The 27,257-nt window shown below is 41.8% G+C and overlaps 2 protein-coding genes across 4 annotated transcripts in view; one reads left to right on the plus strand and one right to left on the minus strand.

Annotated features, from left to right (window-relative positions):
* Positions 1-27,257, minus strand: part of Tagln (transgelin) — a 911,813-nt gene that overhangs the window by 166,086 nt on the left and 718,470 nt on the right. The gene's annotated exons all lie outside the window — the stretch shown is intronic.
* Positions 1-27,257, plus strand: part of Sik3 (SIK family kinase 3) — a 214,907-nt gene that overhangs the window by 88,443 nt on the left and 99,207 nt on the right. For all 3 annotated transcript variants that reach the window (XM_051197322.1, XM_051197324.1, XM_051197323.1), the window contains exon 2: positions 26,502-26,618. In XM_051197322.1, the coding sequence (XP_051053279.1) occupies positions 26,502-26,618 (117 nt within the window). The remainder of the gene's footprint in view (positions 1-26,501; positions 26,619-27,257) is intronic.

Raw genomic sequence — 27,257 nt, forward strand, 5'->3', positions numbered from 1 at the left:
AATTGTGTTTAGGGCATATTATGTAAAATGTTTAGTGGTGGACCTTGAGTTCCAAACCCCTATTTACCCTGAACCAAAGCTTTCTTTTATGTTCCTACTTACAGTCTCCTTGAAGAGTGAGGGAGGGCTGGCCACGTGCAGCTTGACTGATGCTCTGTAAAGCCAGTCAGCTTCTTGGTAAAAGTCAACAGGAATGTCTCATCACAAGAAACTTCACTTACAGAGTTATTATCTTCAGGAGAGGAGCTGTCGGCATGATAGGCAGACACCTCCCTTGCCCAGCTCTTGTGCTTGCTCTTGGTGGCAGTCATTGTGCTGGCAACTACAAAGGGAGCATTTGTTTGACAACCATGGTTGCTTAAGGAGGATGAACACTGGTTGCTTTTCATGCCGGCCGGTCACATCCATCAGGCCTGGCTACCTTCGAGGTGTGCGCTTGTTGGATCTCAGAAGAGGAAAAAACACAACTACTGCTCATTTCACAGTGGAGTTCACTTGAGGATAGAGAACTCTGGTGCCAGGATTGTTTCTTTCTGCTGAATTTTCACAGGGAAGATGTTGTCCATCAGGTGACAAACCCTCCTCCTACATGCTCGCCATGGAAGGACTGCTGGTGACATGTTTGAAATTCTGCTTGCTACTCTTAGCTGAAAGTGTATTTCCTGTGAAGCCAATATTGGGAAATGAGCTTTGCTGTTATTCCAGAATGTTGTTCTAAAGAAGCAAGTAAGAAAGGAAGGAAGGAAGAAAAGAAAGAAGGAAGTCATGGATTACTAAAATGAAGTTCTTGTGGATTGGTGAAGCTATTGTCGGGGTGGAATGTTCAGAGGCCAACTTAGATGTGTAAACATAGGTGTGTTTCTTCCTGGGAAAGTTATTAAAATTAACTATAGTATTTTATTTCAGTTTTCCAAGTGAAGATCAATCTGTGCTATAGAGTGTAGACATTTTCTGAAAGTTACTCTAATATTTAAAGACAGGCTTAAAAAATTCAAGAGGGAATTTAGGGTAGATACAAAGCCAGTTTCATAACAACTTTATGTTTGAAAGACTATAAACAGCTTGTCAAGGCCAAAGCATAAGGGCAGCATAGGGAAGCACTGGGAGAGGATGTAACAGTTAGCCTAGGAAAGGCTGCACAGTGAAGTTGAAGGAGCATTGTGTGCTATACTAGGAAGTAATCATTTGTTCCTGGAGAGAGAGAGAGAGAGAGAGAGAGAGATGAGAGAGAGAGAGAGAGAGAGAGAGAGAGAGAGAGAGAGAGAGAGAGCATGTGTTCTCAGTGTCCATATGGAGGCCACATGTTGGTGTCAGTTGCCTTCCTTGGTGTCCCCAGCTTGGTTTTGTCGATCAGGCTGGCTGCTCATTGAGCCCTGTCTCTACCTCTCAGACCCAGGGTTGTGTAAGCATCCAATACACCTTGCTTTTAACTGCGCCACCTAGTTTTTACATGGGTCCTGGGGATATGAACTCGGGCCCTCATGTTATGCAAGTACTTTAGCTATGTAGCCATGTCCTCAGGACTCAGCTCACCTTTCAGAAAGGAAGTAGATCATCGTCATCATTGGTTTTTCAAGACAGGGTTTCTCTGTGTAGCCAGGCTGTCCTGGAACTCTCTGTGTAGACCAGGCTGGCCTCTGACTCACAGAGATCTGCCTGTCTCAGCCTTCTGAGTGTTGGGACTAAAGGTGTGTGCCACCTTGTTTTGTTCTTTTCTTTTTCTTTTTCTAAAGTTTGTCCTAATAAATGTGAGAGGGAAGGGCTAGGTATGGAGACTGTTAGATTCATTAGGAGACACATTCATTGTTTGGAGACCATTGACATCATTCAGTCACCTCAGACTGCAGTTATAGGTCAGAGATGAAGTGCTTGCCTTGCATTGTGTCAGCCTGGGTTTCCCATCCCCCCAGGACTTCAGTTATGGCCATTACACTCAGGTATTTATTAATTTATTAACTTTATTCGTTAATTTGAAAAGACTCAGTTTATTCCCTGGTTTCAAAGATGACAGAGATAACAGTTGCTGGCTTCAGGAACAAGCAAAGGCGGTTCCTACTTTAAGTCATTTATGACAGCTCATAGGTCTTAATCTAGATGACAAGAGAACCTTTTTAGGGAAGAAAGGTTAGGGAGAAGTGAGCTGTGCACAGCTGTGTAGGATGTAGAGGTGGGATTTGGGGGATTTGAGAGTGCTTCTGGGCGTGGCTAGTGGAGGTGAAAGAAAACTCTAGCTTTGTCTTGTTCTGAGTGGTTAGATTGTGGAGGAAAAGATGGCATGGGAAAGAACTGAGGCCTGTGGGTTAAGCAGAGCCATCTTATAAGCTTTGCTAAGGAGTTTGAGAGCAAAGAAGCGCGCACGCGAGAGAGAGAGAGAGAGAGAGAGAGAGAGAGAGAGAGAGAGAGAGAGAGAGAGAGAGAGAGAGAGCGTGAATATTAGATCTTCTGTGGTACCCCAGGGTGTGGGGGGAGGAGAAGAAGCAGAGTGGTTAATAAGGAGGCTTCCACAGCAAGAGAGGCTTTGTTGGAACAGAAGGAAGGGGAGAGTGGTCCCTGCAGTCTGGATCTGTCAGAGAGCCAGTGTGATGGGAGTGGACAAGGATCCACCAGAGTCTGCATTGTGGGATAGTGGATGTCTATAGATAAGAGTATTGCAGAGGAAAGCAGTTTTCAGAGGATCAGGGAACCTTAGTTAAGGCTGTAACCAAACCATTGGAAAAAAAAAAAATTACTCTTGGAAACATGGCTCTGAGCCAGTTGGTGATGACACACACCTGTAATCCCAGCACTCGGGATGCAGAGGCAGGCTCTTTGAGTTCAAGGCTAGCTTGGTCTACAAAGCGAGTTCTAGAACAGCCAGGACTTTATATAGAGAAACCCTCTCTTGACATTGACACCTCCCCCCCCAAAAGCAAACAAACAAACAAACCTGGCTCTTAGGAGATTAGGAAAGTTTAACAGAAAGAGAAGGAGGACTGGAGAGATGGCTCAGTGGTTAAGAGCACTTAATGCTCTTGCAGAGGACTCAGGTTTGGTTCCCAGAACCCACTAGGTGATCCACAGTGATCCCTGACTCCTGTCCAGGGAATCTGATAGCTTCTGGCCTCTGCAGGCTCCTGCATGTACATGGTGCACATATACACATATGTAAAAACAATGAATGAATGGAGAGGGGAGGAGTCTGTGTGGATGGTTCTAATGAGGATGAAGAATATATACTTGATGGCATTCCTAATTAGAGGTGGGATGGAAGAGCTAACATTGTTTTGAATATTTATGCTAGTTGTTCATCATTATTTAAATTAACACAGTTTTACAAAGAACAAGTGTGTGTGTGTGTGTGTGTGTGTGTGTGTGTGTGTGTGTGTGTACACATGTGCATGTATACCATAACACATGTGGAGGTCAGAGGACAACTTTGGAGAGTTAGTTCTCTGTTTATACCATGGACTCTGGCTGGGGTTTGAACACAGGTCATCAGTTTTATTTGCTGTCCCAGGTCCTGTGCCTTATAATTCTCTGGGCCAAGAATTAGCCCTGTTGCAACTGTGAAGACATATCTGGTCTAATTCATATAGAGAAAAGAGTTAACAAGATAGGACAGGATGGGTCTAGAGAAATCAAAGGGATGTGAAAGGTTAGGGCTCAAAACTGAAGTGGTTAGGGATAGGATTGGGACAACACATTGAAATGAAGGTAAGGGTCCTTGGCAATAAGGTCAGTTATACATTAGAAATTGCCTAGAAAGAAGGTTGTAGTTAGGATGGGAAGACATAGCTAGTTCTGAATTACTCCTTATGCATTGAACGACAACCTGGAAGTTATTAGTTAGGACATTGATTTGCATAATAGTGTAGTTAAATGCCATAAACATCAGAGGAGACAAACGTTTTATCTATCTTTCTGTGTCCAGGTTGATCTCCAGAAGAGAGACAGCAGTAACCCCATACACACAGGACCGTGTTTAGTTGAGTTATGTTGAAGTCTGTGAGCACTGTTTTGTGGGTAGATCTCACCTAGGGTTCTGGAGAAGGTGACTCTGGCTCTCTTCATGGGCATGCTTTTGGAAACTGTTCCTAAGCAACCTGTTGTGGTTTCCTCATGATACTACAACCTGGGTCTGTGACCAATGATCTCATTGAGCTGATTATCTGCCCCCAGCTATACTGGCTAGCATTCATTAGTCATTAAGAAATGCATTCTTTAAAAACTAGGCAATCGCTTTGGAGCTGGCCTTAGCAATATCTGAATGAGTGGACAAGTTGGGAAAAAAAACTTAAGCCTGAGAGCTACTCTGTTTCCAGGTTGTTTGGGGGTGGGGGAAGGAACAAGAGATGGATCAGTTGTGACTTAATGGGATCGGATATTAATTTTATAAGGTATGTCACTTTAATATGATGCTCCATCATTAATGTTTTAGTAATCTGACAGCATTAGGGAGAGTTGATAGTCTCCCTATTTTATTATTTCTTGGCTCTATGACAGAACTATGCATTAAAATGCACTTAAGAATTTTAAAAGGGAAGTCAAAGAGAGTAGTTAAAAAACAAACATATCCCAAGTGAGTTGAGCTGACTTATAAACTCTGACAGCATGCAGGTAATTGCAGATAGAGGTGTTGTCAGAGTGCCTGTATGTGCCTTTTTTTTTTCTTCTGTATCTGTAGTGTTGTAATCTAACTGTTGTAATCTAATTCAGTATTAAGTTAGGGAAAAGACAGCCGAATATGTCATTTCATAGTGGGCTTTTTGTTTTTTATGTAAGACTGTAAAAACTTAGTGATTAGGCCATTGATCCAAATGTGACCTGATACTAAATTCTAGCAACAGTGAAAAAATATACATCTTACACACACTTAATTAGATTGGATACATATCACTATGCACATGTAATATTAGATATGTTACCTTATTTGCATATCATCCATAATACATGTCGGTTATAGCCATTTTTATTTTTTTATTTGCCAAAGGGACAAATTTATTTTCAAAATTTTTAAAAGATAACAACATTGATGTATATATACTAAGTGGGCCATTCTTTTTTGTTTGTTTGCTTGCTTTGGAAATAGGGTCTTGACTATATAGCTCTGGCTTGACTAACTTCACTAATTAGCCAGTCATGGCTAGCCTTGAACTCAGAGCAGTCCTCTGGAGTGCTGGGATTATAAGTGTAATCTGACTTCTTTTTTGTTTGTTTGTTTGTTTGCAGAGTAGTTAATCCTAAGTCCAGCCCTGTGCTGAGCAAGCACACTACCTCAGTGAGTATGCCCAGTACAGGTGTATTTTTAATATAAATTGATTAGTAGTGATTTTTAAAATGTGACAACAACCCGGTGAATGTAATCATTATTCTTAGTTTTATTTCTAAGAGTTTGCCTGATAGAAATAAGTCAAAACAAGAATATAGCCATAAGAATATTTATTGCAACTTTTTAGAACAAAAGGGGCATGGGAGAAAGAAAAGCATCCAGTCTTAGATAGTGTTAAACTGTGGAATGTTACTGGAAAGTATTTAAAGACTCTGGGAGCTAAACTATGTGTTCTTAGTGGTAAAAACCACATTCTATAATGGTATGTGTATATGGCATAGCTTTAGTTTTGTGTGGGTAGTTACGTACATAGGGAAAAAAGCCAGGTATCTTCAAGAGGTCAGGGTTAGGTGCTGACATGTTGATGTAGTTAGAAGAGGTTGGGATGATGTGGAAGAAAATTTTAAACCAGACATGGCTATACACTATAAATGGAAAATTAAAGTTTTTTTAAATGCAGATTTTACAGGTTTTCTATAATATGGATATGTTTCCTTATAATTTAAAAAATATTGGGCTTGGAACTGGAGAATTGCCTTACTTGATGCTCTTGCAGAGGACCTGGGTCCAATTCCCAGCACCCACATGGCAGCTCACACTTGTTTGTAACTCCAGTCCCAGGTGATGTGAAAAACCTCTTCTGACCTTCAAGGGCACCACACACACACGTATATGCATGTACATAAGATAATAAATCTGAAAACCTCAAATAAATAGTACAGGCTTAGAGACATGGCTCAGTGTTTAAGAACACTTAGGGTTTTCCAGAGGACTTGACTTTGGCTTAATTTCCAGCACCTCCATGGTGGTTCACAAGCATCTGTTACTCCAGTCCCAGGGATCCAGCATTCTCATCTGGCCCCCACAAGCACCAGGCACCCACATGGTGCACAGACGTACACACAAACAAAATGCTTAGAACATTGAAGAAATAAATCTTTAAAACTATTCTCGAGCCAGATGTGGTACCTCACCTCTGTAATCCATGCTATCTGGGACATGAAGTGTACAACTCTGAAGCCATTTGGAGCTATATAGCAAGACTGTGTCCAAGAACACAAGAACAAAGCAACAAAGTAAACTTCAGAGCAGCGCGCGCACGCGCGGCGCACACACACACACACACACACACACACACACCAGACACCTAAATGATGATTTGGTGTTTGGCTTTTAGTGAGTTGTATATGTATATGAGAAGAGTCTGCCCGAAGGACCTAGCTGCTGCTGTGAATGTGAGGGTGAAGGGCTTCTTAAATTGCCTTAATTTGGACCGTTAGCCATGGCCAATTATGGGATTTGGGGAAGACACCACTAAAGCAAATAATGAAGGGATGATTTTATTAATGTATGCCTAGAGGGCTAGGGAGATGGCTTAGTTGGTGAATGGCTTTGAGGAGCTGAGTTGGAACTCCGGAGCCCATGTTCTTTGGGGGTATAGGCAGTGCGGTGGTGTGTACTTGTAATCCTGGTTGTGGGATGATGGAAATGGGTGATCCCGGTGGCTTGATGGCTAACCAGCCTTGACCTGTTCGGTGTGTTCTAGGCCAGTGAGAGACTATCTCAAAAATGAGGTTGAGGGACACCCTAGGAATGACACCTAAGGTTGTCCACTGTCACCACACATGTACATGCATCTGCCCACACACACATGAGCACACACAGGTACACACAAAAAACAGATTGCTAGATTATGAGAAACTGGTAGTTTTATCAACTGTTTCTTCAGCTCATGTGTATTTTTTAACTGAAGGCGGAGAGAGCTAACTTGCCTCACAGAATTTTACTCTTTCTGATTCAATGAGACATACTGATGTGTTAAACTTCAAACCCATGCAAAACAGGTGTTCATCTGGATCAGTAGTGGGCAGGTAGAGGGGGACCTGTTTGTGACTGGTTGTCTCTGAGCGGAGAGGAAGCACATATTACAAATTAATGTTTTAAAAGAATCAAAGTTACAGTCAGAAAAGGGCAGGTGTCTTCCATTCCAGAACTAGAGTTGGAGTGCAGCAGAGCTGAAGTGTGTGTGTGTGTGTGTGTGTGTGTGTGTGTGTCTGTTTGTCTGGTGTGTATGTGTCCCCATCCGTCCGTCCGTCCGTCCGTCTGTCCATCCATTTACCTGTCTGCCCACTTGCCTAAGAGACAGAAGACACAAAAAAATGTGCATTGGCACTGCTGACTGTGGCTTCACTCTGGTGTTACCTGCATGGTCAGGTGTGCTGTAGCCACCCCTTCCCCCCCTTTTTGGACAAGGTCTGGGTATGTGGCCCTGTCTGACTAGGTATTTGTTATGTAGGTCAAATTGGCCTCAAATTGTGACAATCCTCCTGCCTTAGCTTCCTATGCTAGAGTTGTAGGCATGATCTACCATCCCTGGTTTACTTGTCTCCTTTTAGGCCCCAGCCTTTCCCTATTGCCCTGATGAGGTATCATTTTTTGCTCTTCTAAATTCACACCAAATAGTCCATTTTTAAAAACGTGATAATTTGCCCATTTCTGCAAAGAAAAAATTTAAATATCTTATATTTTATCTCATTTTTTTCGATGTGTTTTAAACTTCTACTTTGTTTTTATTTTACTGAGACCATTTTAGATTGTATCTAGTTGAATATAGATATATATGTGTGTGTGCGCACGAGAGATAGAATGAGCTGACCTATTCTATTTTTTTTTAAGATTGCTTTATTTTGTTTTACATGTATGAATGTTTTACCTGCATAAATGTCTGTACACTAATTGCATGCCTGGTGCTATGGAGGTCAGAAGAGATTGTCACATCCCATGGAACTCGAATTAGGATGGTTGTAAGCCTGGGATTCAAACCCCAGGCCCTAAGCCAGAACAAGTGCTCTAAACTGCTGAGCCATCTCTCCAGCCCCTTTAACCTATTCTAAAACAAAGCAATACCAATCAGAAATAAGCAGTTACTTTTCCAAAGCATTCCTATTACTCCTTTTCTGAAGTGTTTGTGTCACCATAAGCATGGTGACACATGTAACTTCCAGCCCACTGTGCTGTTCTGTAGCATGCAGTGTGTAGTTGTGGACATGCAGTTAGAACCTTTGGTATTTGTTGCATGAATAATGGCCACAGATGAATCAGTCTGCTGTCTAGTGTTTTCTGCTTGCCTGTGTCTAGTTTGCCCAGCTAGCAGACTACTTGCCCATTACAGTCCCAGATGAGCTGGCTGAAGACCTAATCATTATTTTGCTCTGCACACCTTTGCCTGCTGCAGGATTAGTTAGCTGTCAACAGTCTAGCACAGGGCAAGACCAAGGCTGTCTGAGTAGTAAAAATATCCCAAAGAGGCAACTTAATAATAATGGCAACCAACCCCCTCCTCAAAAATCTAGTTTCTTTAAGCTTTATACTCCAGATGCTTGTAAAGTTGTTTGGTGGCTCTGGTACTGGCCAAGGAAGCTTCGGTTTTATTTACATTTTTTCCCCCTTAACTGCATGAGGAACTGAGCGGGTACCTTGTTTAATCTTTCTTTGACAAGGGTGGAGGGATGCCATGCTTTGTCCTGTTTAACTTGTTTCTTCTTCTGTTTTTCTAGACAGGGTTTATCTGTGTAGCCCTGGCTGTCCTGGAACTCGCTTTGTATACCAGGCTGGGCTCTAACTCACAGAGATCTGCCTGCCTCTGCCTCTGGGATTAAAGGTGTATGCCACCAACACCTGATTTGACTTTTTTCTTCTTATGTCACTAGTTTCAAGAAATGCTGTATGAGTTATTAATATTTTCTTGATCATAAAATTATAGCTGTATTTGAGATGATCTTGTTTTTATTTTCTGCATAATTATTTTATATAATGAAGTCATACTAGAGAATCAAAAGATTGTCTTCTGTGCTTACTAAACACACTTTTTCTATTTTAATTTTTTGGTTTACTTATTTATTTTTCAAGACAAGGGCAGGCATTGTATGTCAGGGTGGCCTAGATCCTGCTCTGTAGCCTAAGCTAGTCTCAAACTTGGGGCATTCTTCTTGTTTCAGTATTACAGTCTTGAGCCAACATGCCTGACTTGTTCTTTAGTTTTAGTTTTTCAAACAAGCAATTGTATATAGCATTATCGAAGTACATAGCATTTTGATAGGTGCTGGATAATTATTTAGGGAAGAAAACATTCCTTGTTCTGAAGGACATTATTGCTTTATAGAACATATTATCAAAAAGAATGGTTTTCATATTTATACCATTAAACATACTGTTTGTTCCTGTTTAAATTCTTAGCAGATATAGGCTGCCTACAAAAAGTAATACACAAAAACTCATGTGCAAAGTCTGTGCTTTTGCTGTCACAGATTGATCTTGAATTTGTGGCTTGCCTGTGGCAGTTTAAATGGACAGTTGTTGGCAGTCAGTGTGCCCTGGGTTGTTTTGTTGTTTGTGACAATTGGTCTTCTCACTGTGTCTTTCTGGATGAGAGATAGCAGTGTGCTCCTCAAAAGCATTTCAGAGCTTTTCCAACTCATGCTTTTTCCTCACTGTTTGGTTTCTTAGGCAACGTGGCCTCCTCTGTGTTTGCTGACGTCTGTGCACTCTCTCCTGCTCCACATCCACTGTTCTCAGGCATTTCCCTCTTCCACTGCTGCTTTGGAAGCACACCCAAGGAATAGACAGGTTTTCTTAAATGTCTGCTTCTGTCCACTGCATTGAAGGCTAGGACAGGAAGAAAGCACTTTCAGAGGCTAAGAAGCCTGTCTTTCTAGGTCAGTTAAAATAGAGTTTTAGCCATAAAGAGTTCTTGTTCTCGTTCTCTGCCCGTACCCCTCTTCCCCCTTTCTCCTCCCTCCCTGACTCCCCCCTCCTCTTTCCCTCCCTTTTCTCCACTCCACTCTCTTCTCTCTCCCCAACCCCTTCCTCTCTTCTATCCCCTAGCACCACCACCACCCAGCAGGTTTCTCATGTGCCTTGTGCTTGAACTCAGCTATGTAGCTGAGGCTCACCTTGAACTCTAGCCTCCTGCTTCTGCCTCTCAGGTGCTGAGATTACAGGTCTGCACCACCACAGCTGGTTGCTTGGGTTCTTTTCTTTCACAAATTACAAAGTGTAGACAATGTAAGCTATTGTGTAGCAAAGTCAATCTGAAATTATTTCTATCATTTGTATATCTGCTTATCAGTCTACTTTAGAGTTATACTGAGATTTCTGTTTTTGAAACTCATGTCAGGCCAGCAGGATGGCTCAGCAGGTTAAAGCACCTGCCACCAAGCCTGATGATCTGAGTCACGTGATAGAAGGAGAGGATGGATCTGTCCTGACCTCCACACTTACACACACACACACACACACACACACACACACACACACACACACACACACACACAGAGAGAGAGAGAGAGAGAGAGAGAGACAAATGTTTTTGAGGCTCACTGTGTCTACTGCTGTGGGAAGGGGGGGCAACAAAACTGCTCATGTCTGGAAGTCCCCTCCACAGGCTCCCTCAGTGACTTCAGGTCCCCAGCTCCTGGCACTGTTTTGGGAAGATGGTTACTTCAGGTGTGCCTTTGAAGGTGTGACTGCTCCCTAGGCTTCTTCTGTCCACTGGAAGATCAAGAGCCTCCTCTGTCTGCCACGTTCTCCTGGCATCATGATGCCCAGGCTCATGGGGTCAAGCAGCTAGAAGCCCTTCCTCCTTTCCATCATTCTCTCAGCCAGGTGAAAGTAATGATAAAGTCCCTGATGAGACTCTTTCACCCTTTTGGCTTCACTCTAGTCCCAGCCACCATCCTGGCTAGAGACGGCCATTTCTGTTACCGAATGCATAGCCTTTTTAATTTTTGCTATTTAGTTTTAGAGGTATATTATTTGTATACTGTTGAGAGTTTGAGACAGGGTCTTGCTTTTTAACCCAGAATACCCTCAGATTTATAATCCTCCTTCCTCAGCCTCTTGAGTGCTAGTATTGTAGCCTTACCTTTCTGTTAGTTCCTGACTATTCTGAATATTTTCTTCTAAAAATTATCATCATCATGTTACCATCTAAATTAATGTTTGTGTATTGGGATATCACTGATTATTTTTGTGTGTGCATTCTGGGATCTCATTCTGAACTGGGTTTTATTTGTGCCCTCACTGCTATAGTTCCATGATTAATGCCATCCATGAAGCAAAGGGGTCAGGTTTGAGGAAGTTATTTACCGGAAACTTCCTGGTTTGAATATTTCATGGCTCTATGTTGAGGTAATATTTTTAATGCAGTCTATAAGTTTAGTGAGAATTGTCCCACCTAAGCCATAGATGTAGCCAAATAATCAGTTGATGTTTGTCTCAACACACTGTACCCTCTATAACAACCCTTTAACACCTTCAGTTGGAGAATGAACTCTTACCATTTTAATAATCATGCTCAGAAGTACACATTGAGATAGCTTACAAGGATCTCTCCCTGCACTTCAGTTTGTTGCTATGCTAGTTTTATTGCATGTTTTCTTTCCTAAAAATAGATGATCTTTATCCAAACCATAGTTTTTATAAATATTTGCATGTCTAGCAACATTTTTCCTACAACATGGATTTTGTTTGGTGAGTTTTGTTAGAGACTCCAAGAGGGTTCCTACTCAGTGTTTACTCTCCTCCATACCTCTGCCCAAGAAAGGATGCAGTGCACTGTCTTACCCATCTGTTGTGGCACCGTTGAAGGATTATAATTCTGCTTCCTTTGCTGGGTGGAGCTGGCAGATGCTGTACTTGTTATCTTCCACATAAGCTAAACTCTAACCCTAACCATGTGCTTCTGCAATGGACTACTTTTTATAAAGACGTTTATGTTTTATAAAGGACAGATATGTTTCCCTTAGATGCTGCTGGGAAGATGGAAGAGTAGGTAAAGTTCCTCCCACGCAAACATAAGCACTTACTTGAGTTAGATGTCTTTCTCCACCACATGGGTTGTGGGAAATGAACTTTGATTGTTAGGCTTGTTGGCAGACACCTTTACCTGTTGATCCATCCTGCTGGCCCTATCTTAACCACTTTTAACTGTATACTTCAGAATGTTATGTAAATTCATATTGTGTAATCAATCTCCAGAACTTTTTTCATCTTGCAAAACAGAAACGGTCCTCCCATCAGGCCATCCCACCCTCCCTCCCTTGCCACTGCCAACTGCCATTGTTTCTGTGAATTTTAACTAGTAGTTAAAATAACTGTCTGTCATCTGTCAGTCATTTATTTTTGAAAACTATTTTGCCTTTATTTTCAGGTGAGTAGAGTTTTCATCTTGAGAGGAGAGAAATCCAGTCAAACCAGTAGCCACACTTTATATAGTTGCATGAGTGTTGGTAGTCACCAGCCTGAAATGGGAACATATGCCATCCTCTGTAATGCCCTTTGGAAATTGCTATTCCTTTTGAGTAGGAAAATGACAGTAGCTAGCGACAATAGCTTGTGACTAATTCTTTGAGGGCATTTATTACACGCCTGAGGATGGAGAAACACGTACTTCTTGGATTAAAGAAATAAAACAAATGTTAGTATATGAAGACACACACACGGGAAATGGGCAGAGCTCTTCATGTAGATTTTCAGTTTTAGATACAAAGCTGGGTCATCTTTCACAGTTAGAGGTCTGAGGTTTTGGTTGGCTAGTTGGCTTAAAGAAGATAACAAGCTGGTGCTGTAGCAGCTGAGACAGAGGGATTGCCATGAGCTCCAAGCCAGTCAGGGCTAGTTAGGAAGACCTCATCTCAAATAAACCAAAAAGAAAACAAAGATGACAGACTTTGAAATTTCCAGAAAATAGGGCAGGGATATAGCCAGGTATGTGTGTAATTATAGTGATGAGGATAATGTCAGCAACAACAGCAACAGTAAGAACAGCTGGTCCACCTTCTCAGTGACTATTGTGTGTGACTATTTTTTATGTCTAGCTTCTCAGCAACCTTATGGAAGTTGTTAAACAGGTGAGAAAACAAGCTGTGGAATTGGGATTCCAACTTCATTCTCTTGTCTCATGTCTGGGCCCTGTTCTATCTCTGTCCCATTAGTACTATTGAGACTTGCCCACCTGACCATTGCAAAGGAGAAATTTAGGATGTGATCTCAAAAAAATATCAGTAACACCTTTTCTCCTGTCTGGGTGACTGATGGCTTTAGTAGGATGCTTAAGTAAATGAAGTAAGCACAGGACACTCAGGCCAGGTCATGACCTTAACATTTACAGGCATTTGACTGAAATTATAGGCTGACTTTTTTTCTTAAAAACCTGTGTATGAATACTAAATGGGGATTCTCTTTACGACTGACCTAAATAAATGTGCACTTCAGGGGGGAGGGAGAAGGCTTCTTTAGTATCATGAATTTAAACTTATTTTCTGTTTTTTTTCCCCCCATATGTGAAAGTTCTTTTCTGAGAAATATTTGTAAAGCCGATGGAGTTACAGTGAGCTTCCACACTGACCAGCATCCTTATGTCCTGATAGACAACAGGCATCTTGTTGATTTACAAGTTAATTCTACTAATGAGATCAATTAATTTCTAGGCTGTGATTGGCTTATGTGAATGTCCATTTACCTTTGAGGGAGCCACATTGCTGTTTGTGGGTTAGGTTGCCATGATCTGAACTGCATAGTGAGCAGTGGCTGCCTCTTCCAGGCTTAACCGTTTCAAGCTGGTAATGTCTTACCAAGTTAAATGTCCCATAGGTCTTCGTTTTTTCTCCTCTTCCCCTCCCTTTTCCTCTTTTTTTCTTCCTTTCCTTTATTATTAATAAATTATTTTTTTTTCAAGACAGATTTCTCTGTGTAACAGCATTAGCTTTCCTGCAACTCTGTGGAGCTCTGTGGATCAGGATGGCATTGAACTCATAGAGATCCTGCTTTTGCCTCTTGAGTGCTAGGTTTAAAAGCCTGGCCTTTAATTAATAATGCCACCACCTGAATACGCACACACACACACACATTTATATATTCATTCATCCATTTGCAACAGGGTCTCACTGTAGAGCTCTGGCTGGCCTGGAATTTACTATGTAGACCGGGGTGACCCCTAAGTCACTATGTAGCTGAGAATGACCTTGAATTTAGGATCCTCTTGCTTCACCTCCGAAGTGCTGGAGATACAGTTGTTCACCATCTCTGGCTTGCACTTGTTTTTGACCTTGTTATGATTTCTGTCGTTTTTGTCTTTAGCATAGAGAAAATAAATATGGAGTTAGAGATATGGCACAGAGAGTAAGAGAATTGGTCGCTCTTCCAGATGACCTGGGTTCCCGTCTCAGCACCCACATGGCAGCTTACAGCCATCTGTAACTATAGTTCCAGGGGATCTGATGCCCTCTTCTGACAGCATCCAACACCAAGCTTGCATGTGGTGCACAGATGTGTATGCAGACACAACACCCATACACATTAAATAATAAAATAATTTAAAAAATAATTATTAGATATAACATGAAATACAGTACAGATGTACCTTATTAGCACCGTAAATACAAAACTGCCATTCCATGGAAACTTGTTGTAGACTCTTTGCACATGCACAGACTCTTCCAAAAGATACTTTCTAAGTTTTGCTATGGAGACAAATTGGGAGTAAATGAAAAGAAGTTTCTGCAGGCCCCTTTCTCAGCGAGTAGTCCCTGGTTCTTGGGAGTTTGTGTCACAGAGGTCCAAAGCTAAGAGAGTATGGCAAGGTAGAGCTTTCTTAAGTTTTGTATCCAAAGCTAATAACTTTTTAAAATCCTGGGGAGAAACCACAGATTGCATCACGGCCCTGGTATTTTGTTGGTATAGAGTGAAGGATGATCTCAGAGGATTTGAAAGCCTGCCCTGGGATGTGTGTGACATGTACCCTTCTCTGGTTTCTTTTCTTTCATCAGCACAAGACACACTTTTGAAACTACATATCCTAAGCTAGTGAATTCAGGTCAGCACACACAACAAACATTTCCCCAAACTGCATGCTTTGCTAGCTTCCTGATCTGGGTCCAAAGTTGTTACAGAACAAATTCTAACTTCTGCCAAGTTCTTTTGGGATGCAGAAGGAAGTGGAACAGTTCAGAGAATCTGGAAGCACAAGCTGCCTTTAGGGGAAACTGCATACATGTGGCTTTTTCCCTTCATGGACCACTGTGATATTTAGCAGGCTAAGCTGGAAAGGTCACTGCATGAGATGAAGAACACAGAGTGGCCTGTTCCACTGCTTCCTGATCCTGCCAGCTAGTAGCCATAACCCCCATCTCTCCTGTAGGGTATGAGTTTGGCTGTTGTCCTTTTATGACTATGGTGATTTGTAGCCACAAACTTTTATCATGCTGAAGAGATCTATGGTTGATTGCACATAAAATCCTCCAGTAAAATAATTTGAATTAGGGAACATGCTAACCACAAGTTTAAGTTCGGTTGGTGGTTGGGGCCTTAGAAATTAGGCATCTTCATCTTTCTCGTCTTGAAACAAACAAGACTTTCTTAGTTTATTGATTGATATTTATTTAGGTCAGGAGTTGAGACACTGTCTTTGCCTATCTGCTGCTGTTATGACTCTTCATGCATAGACACCCCTTCCTTTTGTATGGTAATATGAGACCGTGGAATTATACACAGACCTGACCTACTTTGGAAGAATCAGAGGACAAAGAAAACCCAAACTTGCTTCATCTTTTGGTTAAAAAGCAGAGGTTTGGGAATCTGAGGACCAGACTTCCTGTATCTTTTCTTCTTCCAGGATTCCAGCCAGTCTAGTCTGTCCTTCTGCATACATGGGCAATTTCCCTGAATGTGCTGCTTGTAGATGAAGGCATTGTGTCTTTGATGATACGGAAGAATTTGGCTGTTTTCCCAATGCCACGATGGTTTTGGAAAAAATGAGAGTGAAAAAACCCTTTTAAAATGTTTTCATTGTTAATTATCCTTTTTTAATGTGTTCAATGGCATGAATAAGTCAATCTTTTTTTCCTAAGAGGCATTTGGGATAGAAGGATACACCATTCATTATACATGTTAATGAATCAATTAGAACAATAGTCACCCCATTGACTGCTGTGGCTGCCTAGGAATTGTGATTCTGTTTCCATCTTAGTTTGATTATCTAATGTATTATTTTATTATCAACAAGTTTTGTTGTTTTGTTTTTGAGATGGCTTTCACTGTGTCTGTCCTAGAACTTACTATGGATACCAGGCTGGCCTTGAATTCAAAGAGATTTGCTTGCCTTTGCCTCCTGAGTCCTGGGGTGGGAGTAAAGGTTTGAACCACCGTTCTTGTTTGGCTTGCCATTTTCAATAGAGTCTCTCTGTGTAGTCCTGTTTGGCCTTGGACTTACTCGGTTCTCTAGTATTAGCCCCTTGAGTAGTGGTGTTACAGAACGTACCATCACATTTGCTTCCTATAATAATTAGTTGATTATTCATTTTGGAAGTGCTTGGAATTGAATCCGTTTCCTTGTGACTACCGGGGCAGTGTTCTACCCCTGAGCTCCTATTCCTTGTATATACCCATCTTGACTCTGTCTCGACATCAGAAATTGTAGGTTTCTCTGGCAATGTGTGAGTGTTTTACCTTCATGTAAACCTTGTGCATGTGTACCTTGTACATGAGGGTATCTGATCCCCTGGAACTGGTGTTAGAGGTGACTGTGAGTAGTTAGGTGGATTCTGGGAACAAAACCCTGGTCGTCTGCAAAAGCAAGCACTCGTAACCACTGGGCCATCTCTCCAGCCCCTGCCACCTTGTTTGTATGATGGCCCATGTGCTTTGTCACTTCTCTAACACAATACCTACACAAGTGCACATTATAGGTCTGTTTGGCAATGATCTAGAGTCCTATTTGATTTCAAACTAGCATTGTCATAAAATATAACTTTTTTTTTTTTGGCTTAAATTGTAGATGCTTTTAATTTTTTTTTTTTTTTTTTTTTTTTTTTTTTTGCCCCGTTGTTACTAGCTATGCTCAATATTTTAGTTGATCAGTCAGCATGTATGGTAATTCCCTTTAAGTGAAGTCCTCGATCCTTTAGCAGCTGCTTGCAATTCTAGGCTTAGACTTTAGTGTCCTTTCAGCACATTGTAGACAAGCATTTGGGAGGCATGTAGTCTGCTAAGGGTGAAAGCCTTAGATGTTAACTGCTATGTTACACATTCAGTTCTTCAGTTCACTATGATGTGGTTCTGTCTAATTCAGTGGTGACACCACTTAGCAGGTTTCTCCATGGAAGTTTTTTTTTTTTTTTTTTTTTTTTGTCTCTGTGTCCCTTCTTTAATAGAAATATCAGAAATTTGAGAATGAATTAATTAATCTTTCCTGAATTTTCCAGGAATGAATTAGATTACATAAATGGCACCATTTACCACATTTGTTGCTAACATTTGTTTTGGGAATGAAATCCACTTTATTTGAGAAACCTGACCATGGAATTAAAGGAGCTCTTTGGAACTCTGTGTGTGTGTGTGTGTGTAAAATGTTCTCACAGCATTATGATTTGGATGAAATTCTAGAAGTTCATTCTCTGCTGGCTGTAGCATGCAACCATGATAAAACTACATAGAAGGTGGTTGTTACATTGTTCCTAATGGGCTCAAGGAGGATAGCTTTTCAGCTTTCAACACCAGCTCAGCCTGCTAGTCTGGAGAGCTGACCAGTCACACAAGACTAGATGCACAAGACCAGCCCAATCATCTCCCAACCATCCAGATGGGGAGTGTACGGTTTGACCAAGACATCCTGCTTTACCATCTACATGTGCATGCCAGTGAGACCTTCAGAAATGAGGAAGGTAATTGGGAAATCACCACCCCTCCCAAGAGGAATTTAAAGCAGTTTTCAAACTGTTGTTGTGTTCCCTTGGTCCATCGAAACACCTGTCCTTGCATGCAGGCTGTGTTCTTATGGATGTATTAATATATTGGGAGGGTTTAACATGTGAACAATTGTTTGGTTCGCCAAGACCAACATGCTGGATGGTTATCAGGATACCTGACAAATCACCATAGGGTAGGTTTAAGAAGTTAAGTCGTGATAGTTGGGTTTAGCTGCTTTCAACTGGACTGTGAGAAGCCCAAGTTCTAGGTGTTGTGTTTTACCTCCTGAGCAGTGGCCGGGCTCTGACATTCTTGGGGAGAGCATGGTCCTCCATGGGCCTGCTATTTTTACCCATGAGTTGGCACCCCAGGAAAGAGTAACTCGTACTTCATTAAGAACATCTACCCCGAGCTTCATTCAGCTTCCTGCCTCCTCTCAGCCTTGTTCCAAAGCACACTGCCAAGTTCTCCACACATCTAATCTTTCTTCTTTGGGGCTAAAATTTAATCTCATAGCTTATTTTCCCACTGTAACAGTTAAATCCTTCTTGTTTTTCTTTCATTTCGGAGTTTCCTTAACACTGGCTCATGCCCCTGTCTTTCTCTTCAAAGATCTCTTGGACAGGGGGCCAGATTCAGAAGTAGAGCCCTTGTCTTGTAGGCAGGAGGCCATGGGCTTTATCCAAGTACCCTCTGTTCTGCTTCAACCCTTGTTTAGTCCCCTCCCACTTTTCTGCATTCGGGCTGCAGGATACCCTGGTTCTGCTAGACAAGCTCCACCACTGAACCACGTTGGCAAGGACATCCGTGCCAGCAGCGCCAGAGCCCTTGAAGTGAGCCTTTGGTGCCAGCCTAAACATCTCCCTTCAAAACTCTCACTGCTTGTTAATCTAAAGTAAATACCAGAAAATGGAAAGTTGGGTTCTGATACTTAACTGTCTTTCATTTTTATTGTTAGCTCCATCTTTTCTTCCACTCAATTTTTAAAAGTATCTTTTTGTCTGGACAGTTTTAAGTGGTAAGCCTTCAGACCAAGGGTTATTTTATATCAACATTCTATAAGCATACCGTACATTGTCAGCACTTTGTAAATACTGGTTAACCACAGTAGTACTCATGTCAGTGTGCCTGAGCGACACTGTAATGGTGGGAACAATTGTAGGGCTTCTGCCTTCTAAATGGTAAATGGTAACCACATAGAAATTATTGGAGCTGAGAAATCATCATCATCATCTTCTTCTTCTTTTTTTTTTTTTTTTTTACATCTTTGAAGTTTCTCCTTCAATGCTTTGAATTTTGAGTAATCACCAAAATGTACCCTTTGTTTCATATACCACTTACTACACTTACTAACTATGCATAAACTGCCAAGTTTCATATTGTATTTGATGACTTTCAATAAATTCTCCATTCTTTATCTTACAGAAATCCTAAATGTATGAACTGTCTTGTATTCACCTTTGAGGACAGTCCAGAGAAGTGCAGCAGTGGGAACTCAGCTGCGTACCTCTAAATGCTAGGTGTTTTAGATGACAGCTAACTCCATCCTTTGAAGTTCTTTGAAAGCTGACTCACTTCTCTCTGTGGGCAATGTTGAGTCCTCTCCTGTGGAATTGGCTGATACTCTCGACCCCTAGCCATTAGGCTTACCAGCTGCACATTTTGTAAGAAGCAGTTGTGACTGATGTGTAAAATGAATGCAGAGTCACTTCTGTTCAGATATTCGGCTTTACTTTACCCCTTACTTCTTGGCTTGTCTATTTCTTTAAAACTAAAATTTATGGACTTCAGTTAAATTGGTTTGAGTACAGAGGTTAGGCTTGTCCCAGGAATGTGGCCAGCCTATATTCTGACTCTGGTCATGTGACTGGCACAGCATTAATCATGACCACTTAGTGCCTGCCAGGTTTGGCTTAAGATTTCAGCTTATGAAGTTGGTGGTTTAAGTTGTTTTTCCCAGTGGTCATTCTATTTTGTAGCTGGGCTTAACGGAAAAGTTTTGTTTTTTCTTCATCAAGGCTGATTCGAACAGTTTTACGATTCCTTTTCTAGGTCACTATTCCCAAATTGGACCTTTAAAGGAATTAAACCCTACAGGGGAGGGTTGAGGGGGTGGGGGGAGTGACTAGTTTTCAAGTTTGCCGAAAGATTGATTTGTTTCAGATGCACAGAGGAGTGATGAATTTATTGCATATGATGAAGCCATCGTGTGTGCTAGTCATTGCATGTGATGGTGTCTTAGTGTGTGTTAGTCATTGCACGTCTTAGTGGTGGTTCTCCACGGGTCTGGGGTTGGCAGAGCTTCCAAGACTCTGTCCTTGTGCCCCCCCCCCCAATGATAAAAGGTCTTTGTAAAAATCCCCTCTTTTCATTTTTCAGTTTTATCCTCCACAATTATAAAATGGAGATTTCCAGAGAATATTGTCCTGTGACTAGTAGTTTGTTCCCACAGATAAGGGAATATGTGCTTACAATAACTCACATTTTTTTTAAATGTTGGTTTTAATTTCTGATTTTAATTTGATTTCTAAGTGAATAGGGACATTATATTATGTATGTAACAAAGCTTCTTTGAAGTTTGTCAGTAATCTTTTCCTTTTTGGCAATAACACAACTCATCTCTTTTGGAGGGAAGGTCTCATTATTTAGTTCTAGCTGGCCTGGAACTCATTATGTAGACCAGGCTGGTCTCAGACTTGCAGTGATCCTCCTGCCTCTGCCTCCTGCAGGCTGGGATTGTAGGTGTGCACCACCACGCCTGGCTTTCTCAATGCTTTAAGTCCCAAGACCTGAAAGCTGAGACCTGCTGTTTTGGACTGCACCTTTGTTCTCTAGAAACTCTTAGAATAGCTGCCAAGGTACTTGTACAATGCAGCATAGCCAGACAGTCAACATTTTCTCAGGAGAGTTGAAGTGAATGGGTAGAAGATGACTTTAGAATCCCCCCAAAGCAGTATTTGAACACTGACTGCCTGGCCCTTGGGCCAATTCTCTGTGACATGGATCCTGCAGTCCTATAGAAGTCATTTTAGTAGAATATCTCCTATAGATTGATTAGAATTTTTATATCATCTAGACTAGTACTGTCCAATAGAATGAGGAATGTATATCGTATTTAAATTTTTCTCCTCCCCTTCCTTTTCTGAGATACAGGAAATTGAACCCAGGCCTTGTTCCGGTCACACAAACCCTCTGCCATTAGGGTACATTCCCAGACCTCACTAGTTACCCGTAGAACTGCAATCCTCGTGTCACACTCTCCCAGGTAGTTGGAATTCAGGCACTAAGCTTGACAGTAGTCACATCCTAAAATTCTATTTATTTATTTATTTTGGTTTATGAAAATTTTTTATTTTTTTTTAATTTAAATTAGAATCAAGCTTACATGTTAATCCCAGTTCCCTCTCCCTCCCCTCCTCCCCTGCCCTCCACCAACCCTCTATCCCATTCTCTTTCTGCTCCCCAGGGAGGGTGAGGCTTTCCAGGAAGGGATCTTCAAAGTCTGTCATATAATTTAGTAGTCACATTTTTTAGAAGTTAAAAGAAGTCGGGCAGTGGTGGCACACACCTTTAGTCCCAGCACTTGGGAGGCAGAGGCAGGCAGATCTCTGTGAGTTCCAGGCCAGCCTGGTCTACAAAGCTACATAGAGAAACCCTGTCTTGAAAAACAGAACAAAAATGTTAAAAGAAACAAGTAAAGTTAATTTGAATAGTATATTCTATTTAACTTAATATCTAAAATCTTATTTCTACATGTAATCATTAGAAAAATTTATCGGTGCATTTACAGTCCTTTGGTAATACTAAATGTGATAAATAGTATATATTTTGTATCTCCATTGTATACGTTGGCCACATTCAAATGATGTGAAACCACAATAGTGGTTGTGCCAGCATCTCTGTTAGTCTAAGGGGCCACACCTTCTCTTTTTGGAGGAATTTTTGAGTTTTCCTCCTACATGTTGTTTTTTTCCTTTTAAAGCTGTGCATTTGTCATAGCATTTCACTGAAGCCCCCAGCAGGGGTTTTTTTTTGCTGGGGAATGGTGATAGGGTTTTGATCTTAGCACTGAATTTTTTCCTGGCTTATTGGTTAGCATTCTGCCACCATATCTTCCCTCAGAAAATGCTAGAGAATGAATTGGCTTTGGGAGCAGAAACCACTACTTTTTTTTTTTTCCTTCATTCTGTATGCACATTACTATGTTGCAAAACTGAGGTAAGAGTTAAGGCAAGGCGGCTGTGGTTTTCAGAAGTGAGAACAAGGCTGTAATGGCTCTCCTCCTCTAGAGTGAGTACAAAAGCTCTGACTTTGGCATGAGCTGAATTTATTATTATTATTATTATTATTATTTGTTACTGGATGCCAATTTAAAAAGAATTCGTTGAAGGGAAGTATGTTGCAGAGGGAAATTTTTCAGGACTTTCACAATCTGTATCTATTTAGCAACATATTTGATGCAATGCCATGTTTAATTAATATTACAGTGTCAATTCACAAAGTCATATTCTTTGCAAGAGAAGAGGAGTCTGTGTAGAACAGGCCAACCTAGGGAATAGCCCTGTGCACTGAGTTAGCTTTCCTTCTGGTTAATAGTTTTCATGTGCACATGTGAATGTATGACCAGCTACAGACATCCAGCTTCAGTCTCTAAAAAAGTACTCTGGGGCCTGGAGAGATGAATCAGCGGTTAAGAGCACTTGTTGCACTTTCTGAAGACCCAGGTTCAATTCCCAGCACCCATAGGGCAGCTCTCAGTAATCTGTAACTGTCATCCAACTCCCTCTTCTGCTATGCAGTGGCATCAGGCACACACATGGTACACTGCCATACATCAGGACCAAACACCCGTGTACATGCATGCACACATACATACAATATACTCTTTGGAAGCTTGTTTGTTAACCTGCAGATTTACTTTTGTTACAGATACAATTCATTTTTTAAGCAGACTATGTGTACTTTAAGCCCCCAACAAGTCTGTAGCTGTCAGAAATCCATGTTCATTATGCTGTTTGGTGTTCTCGAAATAACCCTGCCTTCGTGCCCGCCCTGCTCTCTGACTTGGTGCTTTTCTGTTGTTCCTCATCGTGCTGTTTAGAACCCTTCCTTTTCCAGCTTGTAGCTAGGGTTGTTTTTGTGTCTCAGGAACTTGTTGGGCCAAGCAGGTTTGTCATTGCCCAGCAATCTTGAGTGCCATAGGGGCTGGAGCTTCTTAGTAAGGGGGACCAGGGAGCCAGGCCTGCTGTGAACTACACAGTGCTCTCTTGGGCACAGCTCTCAGGTTAGGCCTTGCTTGTCTTCCATCCTGTGGTTCAGGGTGACTTTCCTGAATGGAATTCACCCCCCACATTCCCCCCCCACCCTGCTCCTTCCATATTCTTTCCACAGCAGCTGGCAGCCCATCAGGTGGCTCTGAATATTGCCCACAGATTGTTAGCTAGTTTACTTTTTGGCACCTGGCTTGTCCTCTGATGAAGGAATTGATGTTTTAGATTCAGAATTACGTTGCTTGGTGAAGCCAGTCTAATCCATGACTCAGAATGCTCAAAGCTTAAGGCTAGATTCCAGAAATTTTGAAATAACATCAGTACCTATATAGAGTAGGTACTCCCCCCCAACTTACCTGTAGGTGATAGGTTTCAAGAGCCCAAGGGGGTGCCTGGAGCCATAGATAGTGCTAGCCCGCTTCTTTCTCACTAATAAAATAGAGTAACTGTAAAAGTACACTGTAATAAACATTATGTAAATATATCTTGAAGTCTGATTGTACATGATCTCTTTTCCATTTTTGTTTGCTTCTTCCTTTCTTGTTTTGTTTTATTTTTCCAGACAGGGCTTCTCTGTATAGCCCTAGCTGTCCTGGAACTTGCTCTGTAGACCTTGAACTCACAGAGACCTGCCTGCCTACCTCTGCCTCTGCCTCTGACGGCTGGAACAAAAGGCGTGCACACCGCACCACTTGTTCTTTCTTCAGACAGAGTCTTGCTATGTGGCCCAGGCTGGCCTCACACTTGGGATTCTCTTGTCTGAACCTCCATAGTTTACAGGATTATAGGCATGCACCAGGTTCTTTCTAATTATTTCCGAGAAGGTAAAGGAAGTACCTTCCAACTTCCTTTTGGTACATTAGAACTGCTGACTTGCCAGCATTGCTGCTCTTGTGTTTTGAGTTGCTTGGATCAATAAAACAAGGGCTGCCCGAGCATAAGCAGAGTGATGCTTCCCCAGCAGATCTGATAACAGAAAGGGTGACTGAGCAATAGGAGGATAGCATGTTCAACATTGATGTGCTTCATGGAGAGATAATTTATGCCCTCAGGCAGGACAGAGCTGATTAAGCAAAACCCTCAAGCTTGGTACAGTGCCGTGTGGTTTAAGGCCTAGGCATTGTTTATTTGTGCTCTTTTCCATTTACGGTTTTGAGACTATAGTTAGTTGAAGCTAGAGTTCATGAAACTGGGAGTGCCAGTCTCATATATGTCTGTCATGGGTCAGGCACTCTTAAGCAGGTTGTGTTCATGACCTTAGCTGATTCCCAGAAACCTTTCAGGGAAGTTCCTGTCCCTGTGCCCACATTTTACAGACAAGGAGTTACAAAAATCAAAATAACTTACTCGATGTTCTAAACTTTTTAATTCAATAACTTGGCCTCTTTTCGTTCTTGCTTATAATCCTATATCCAGTGTTGGGCAAAGCTTCACCTTGCGGTGTTTTGTGGAGTCTTTGTCTCATTTCACGGAGGAGCAGGGCAGAATTTGATGCTGCGTAGAAATTATCTGAAGAGGTATCGTTTGTTATGATACTGTTTGGGGAGCTGTCCCAAGAGAAGCAGGTGAAAGCCCCAGGCCAGCTGGTAGAGTTGTGCCTGTGATTTGGCACAGTAACCAGTATACATGCCGGTGGTCAAAAGTCATGCATCTCAGACTTACAGATCAAAGAGCTGCCAGGATGTGTGGGTGATTCCCTTCCTTCATGTTAAAGACCGACACCTGTCCCAGTTCCTTCCTTGGTCAGCCTATCTTCTGAGTGAATCCTCCCATGTCCCGTTTTTCTCTCCTGGGTGGAAGCTGTTGTCCTCTGCTTAGCCGCTGTATCTTTTCTGCCGAACATCTTTTGTTCCCATAGTAGATTCCAAGTCCTGGGGAAGTCACAGCTGTGAGTCCTGGGAACTTTCTGGGTACCCAGGTCATTCCTCACATTCCACCAGCTGGCCATGAGTGTGCTCAAGTCCTCCACCTGGTACCTTTCCTCCATAGCCTTCAGTCTGATAATATGAAAAACTGCAAACAAAGTCACCTTTCTGCCAGGCATCCATGCACACAGCTAACTGATCATGTCTTCATTGCCCCATCTAAACATTTTACTAGTATTGATTGATGTATTGATTAAGTAATTGAAACTGCTGGGTGGTGGTGGCACAGGCCTTTAATCCCAGCACTGGGGAGACAAAGGCAGTCAGATCTCTGTGAGTTAAAGGCTAGCCTGGTCTACACAATGAGTTATATTTATGTAGAGAGTTATGTAGAGTGCTATATAGAGACCCCTCAAAACATTAAAAAAATGAGTAGATTGAAATAATGTCATCTTTCATTCCACCTTAAAATGTCTCTGCTATGTCACATGGTGAGTCACTCATGTAATCTCACTACCCAAGGGGCTGTTATAAAAAGATTGAATTTGATACCAGTCTTGGCTACATAGTGAATTCTAGGGTAGCCTGGTCTGCATTGCTAATCAATCTCAAGAAACTATATGCTTCCGGGTGTATTGAGAATAATGGGTTATACTGGGGCAGTGTATTGGGGGCATAGAAAGATTTTCAGACTGGTATGGTATTAATGTTAAGGATTTCTTTCCCAAGACAGACCACATGTATCTGCCACATACTTGTTGTTAATGACTAAATGCTGGATTTGCTGCTTACTCCTTACTGTCTGTGCCTTAGTTTCCATATTAATGAAAGAAGGTTCACAATCATGGGTGTTATGAGGTTTAAGGGAGTTGTACATACATGGCAGTAAGACTTGTCTGTGACTGGCACACAGCTGCTGCCACCACCCCTGCCACTCTGCTTGGCCTTCTCCTGGTGGCACCTGTTGACATCTCAGACCTGTCACACATACTTTGTCTTCAGAAGAAGTCCTACCCTCCACTCATGGAAGCGTGATTTGAGCCAGCCATGGTCACATCTCTGCAGTAATGAAGTGTTGTCCTGGCTTTTATTGTGTAGGCAGCGTAAGAGTTGCAGAAGGCCCATCCTCTGAGACCAACTTGCTTGGAGTCCATATCCTGTCTTTTAAAAAGAGTTAGACCATTTTCTTCCTTGACGTCCTGAAAACACAATGCTAGCAGTGTTTTATAGAATATAATGGGTTAAAGTGGATTTAATTTTCCTGAGTAAACTTCTTTTAATAACGTAGCCATCATTTTCTTCCTCTGTTGCCAGGTTGCTATTAAAATCATAGATAAGACCCAGCTGGATGAAGAAAACTTGAAGAAGATTTTCCGGGAAGTTCAGATAATGAAGATGCTTTGTCACCCACATATCATCAGGCTTTACCAGGTAAGAGGACCACAGTCCCAGAGTGTCCTATTGCTGCAAGGCTGCTGTCGCGAAAATGTGGGTGCCGTTCCCCTATTGTTTCCTGGGGAGCTCTTCCTGACCCCTTTCAGATCCTTTGATTCTTCCCAAGCATCACACAGAATGAGTCTAAGGCTGAAAATTTTTCTTACTTGGATCAGGGTTCTTCAGTAGCATGGAAACTCAAAAGGAACAGAGAACATGTTATTTCCGCATGTGATTATTTAAATGGTAGTTTAAAATTATGAATTGTGGTGAAGGATATCTCAAAAATGTTGGCTTGTCTTAAAACTCCCCCACTTCTGTTCTCTAGAAAATCTTGGGCTTAGCTCTCCTAGCCAGTCTTGTTTTTGATAATCTGTAGGTAAACACCATGTCATGGAAGAGCTTCCTGTTACAGTTTTCTTCCTAAACTTGTACCATCATCAAAATGACTTGCTAGCCTTATGGCAAAGGCAATGAATCTATTGTATGGAATTTCAGACCAATGAGAAGGGAGGACTTGGCTTTAGTGGGCTGGAGGAAGAGATACTTTGGGGAGATACACCTGGGGAGAGATGGGGTTTCTCAGATTGCAGTGTGTTGTGTGCATGCAGCCAGCCCTTGCTCACAGTGCTGCAG

The sequence above is a fragment of the Phodopus roborovskii genome, unplaced genomic scaffold (genome assembly GCF_943737965.1).
Source record: "Phodopus roborovskii unplaced genomic scaffold, PHOROB, whole genome shotgun sequence".
NCBI classification, from domain to species: Eukaryota; Metazoa; Chordata; class Mammalia; order Rodentia; family Cricetidae; genus Phodopus; species Phodopus roborovskii.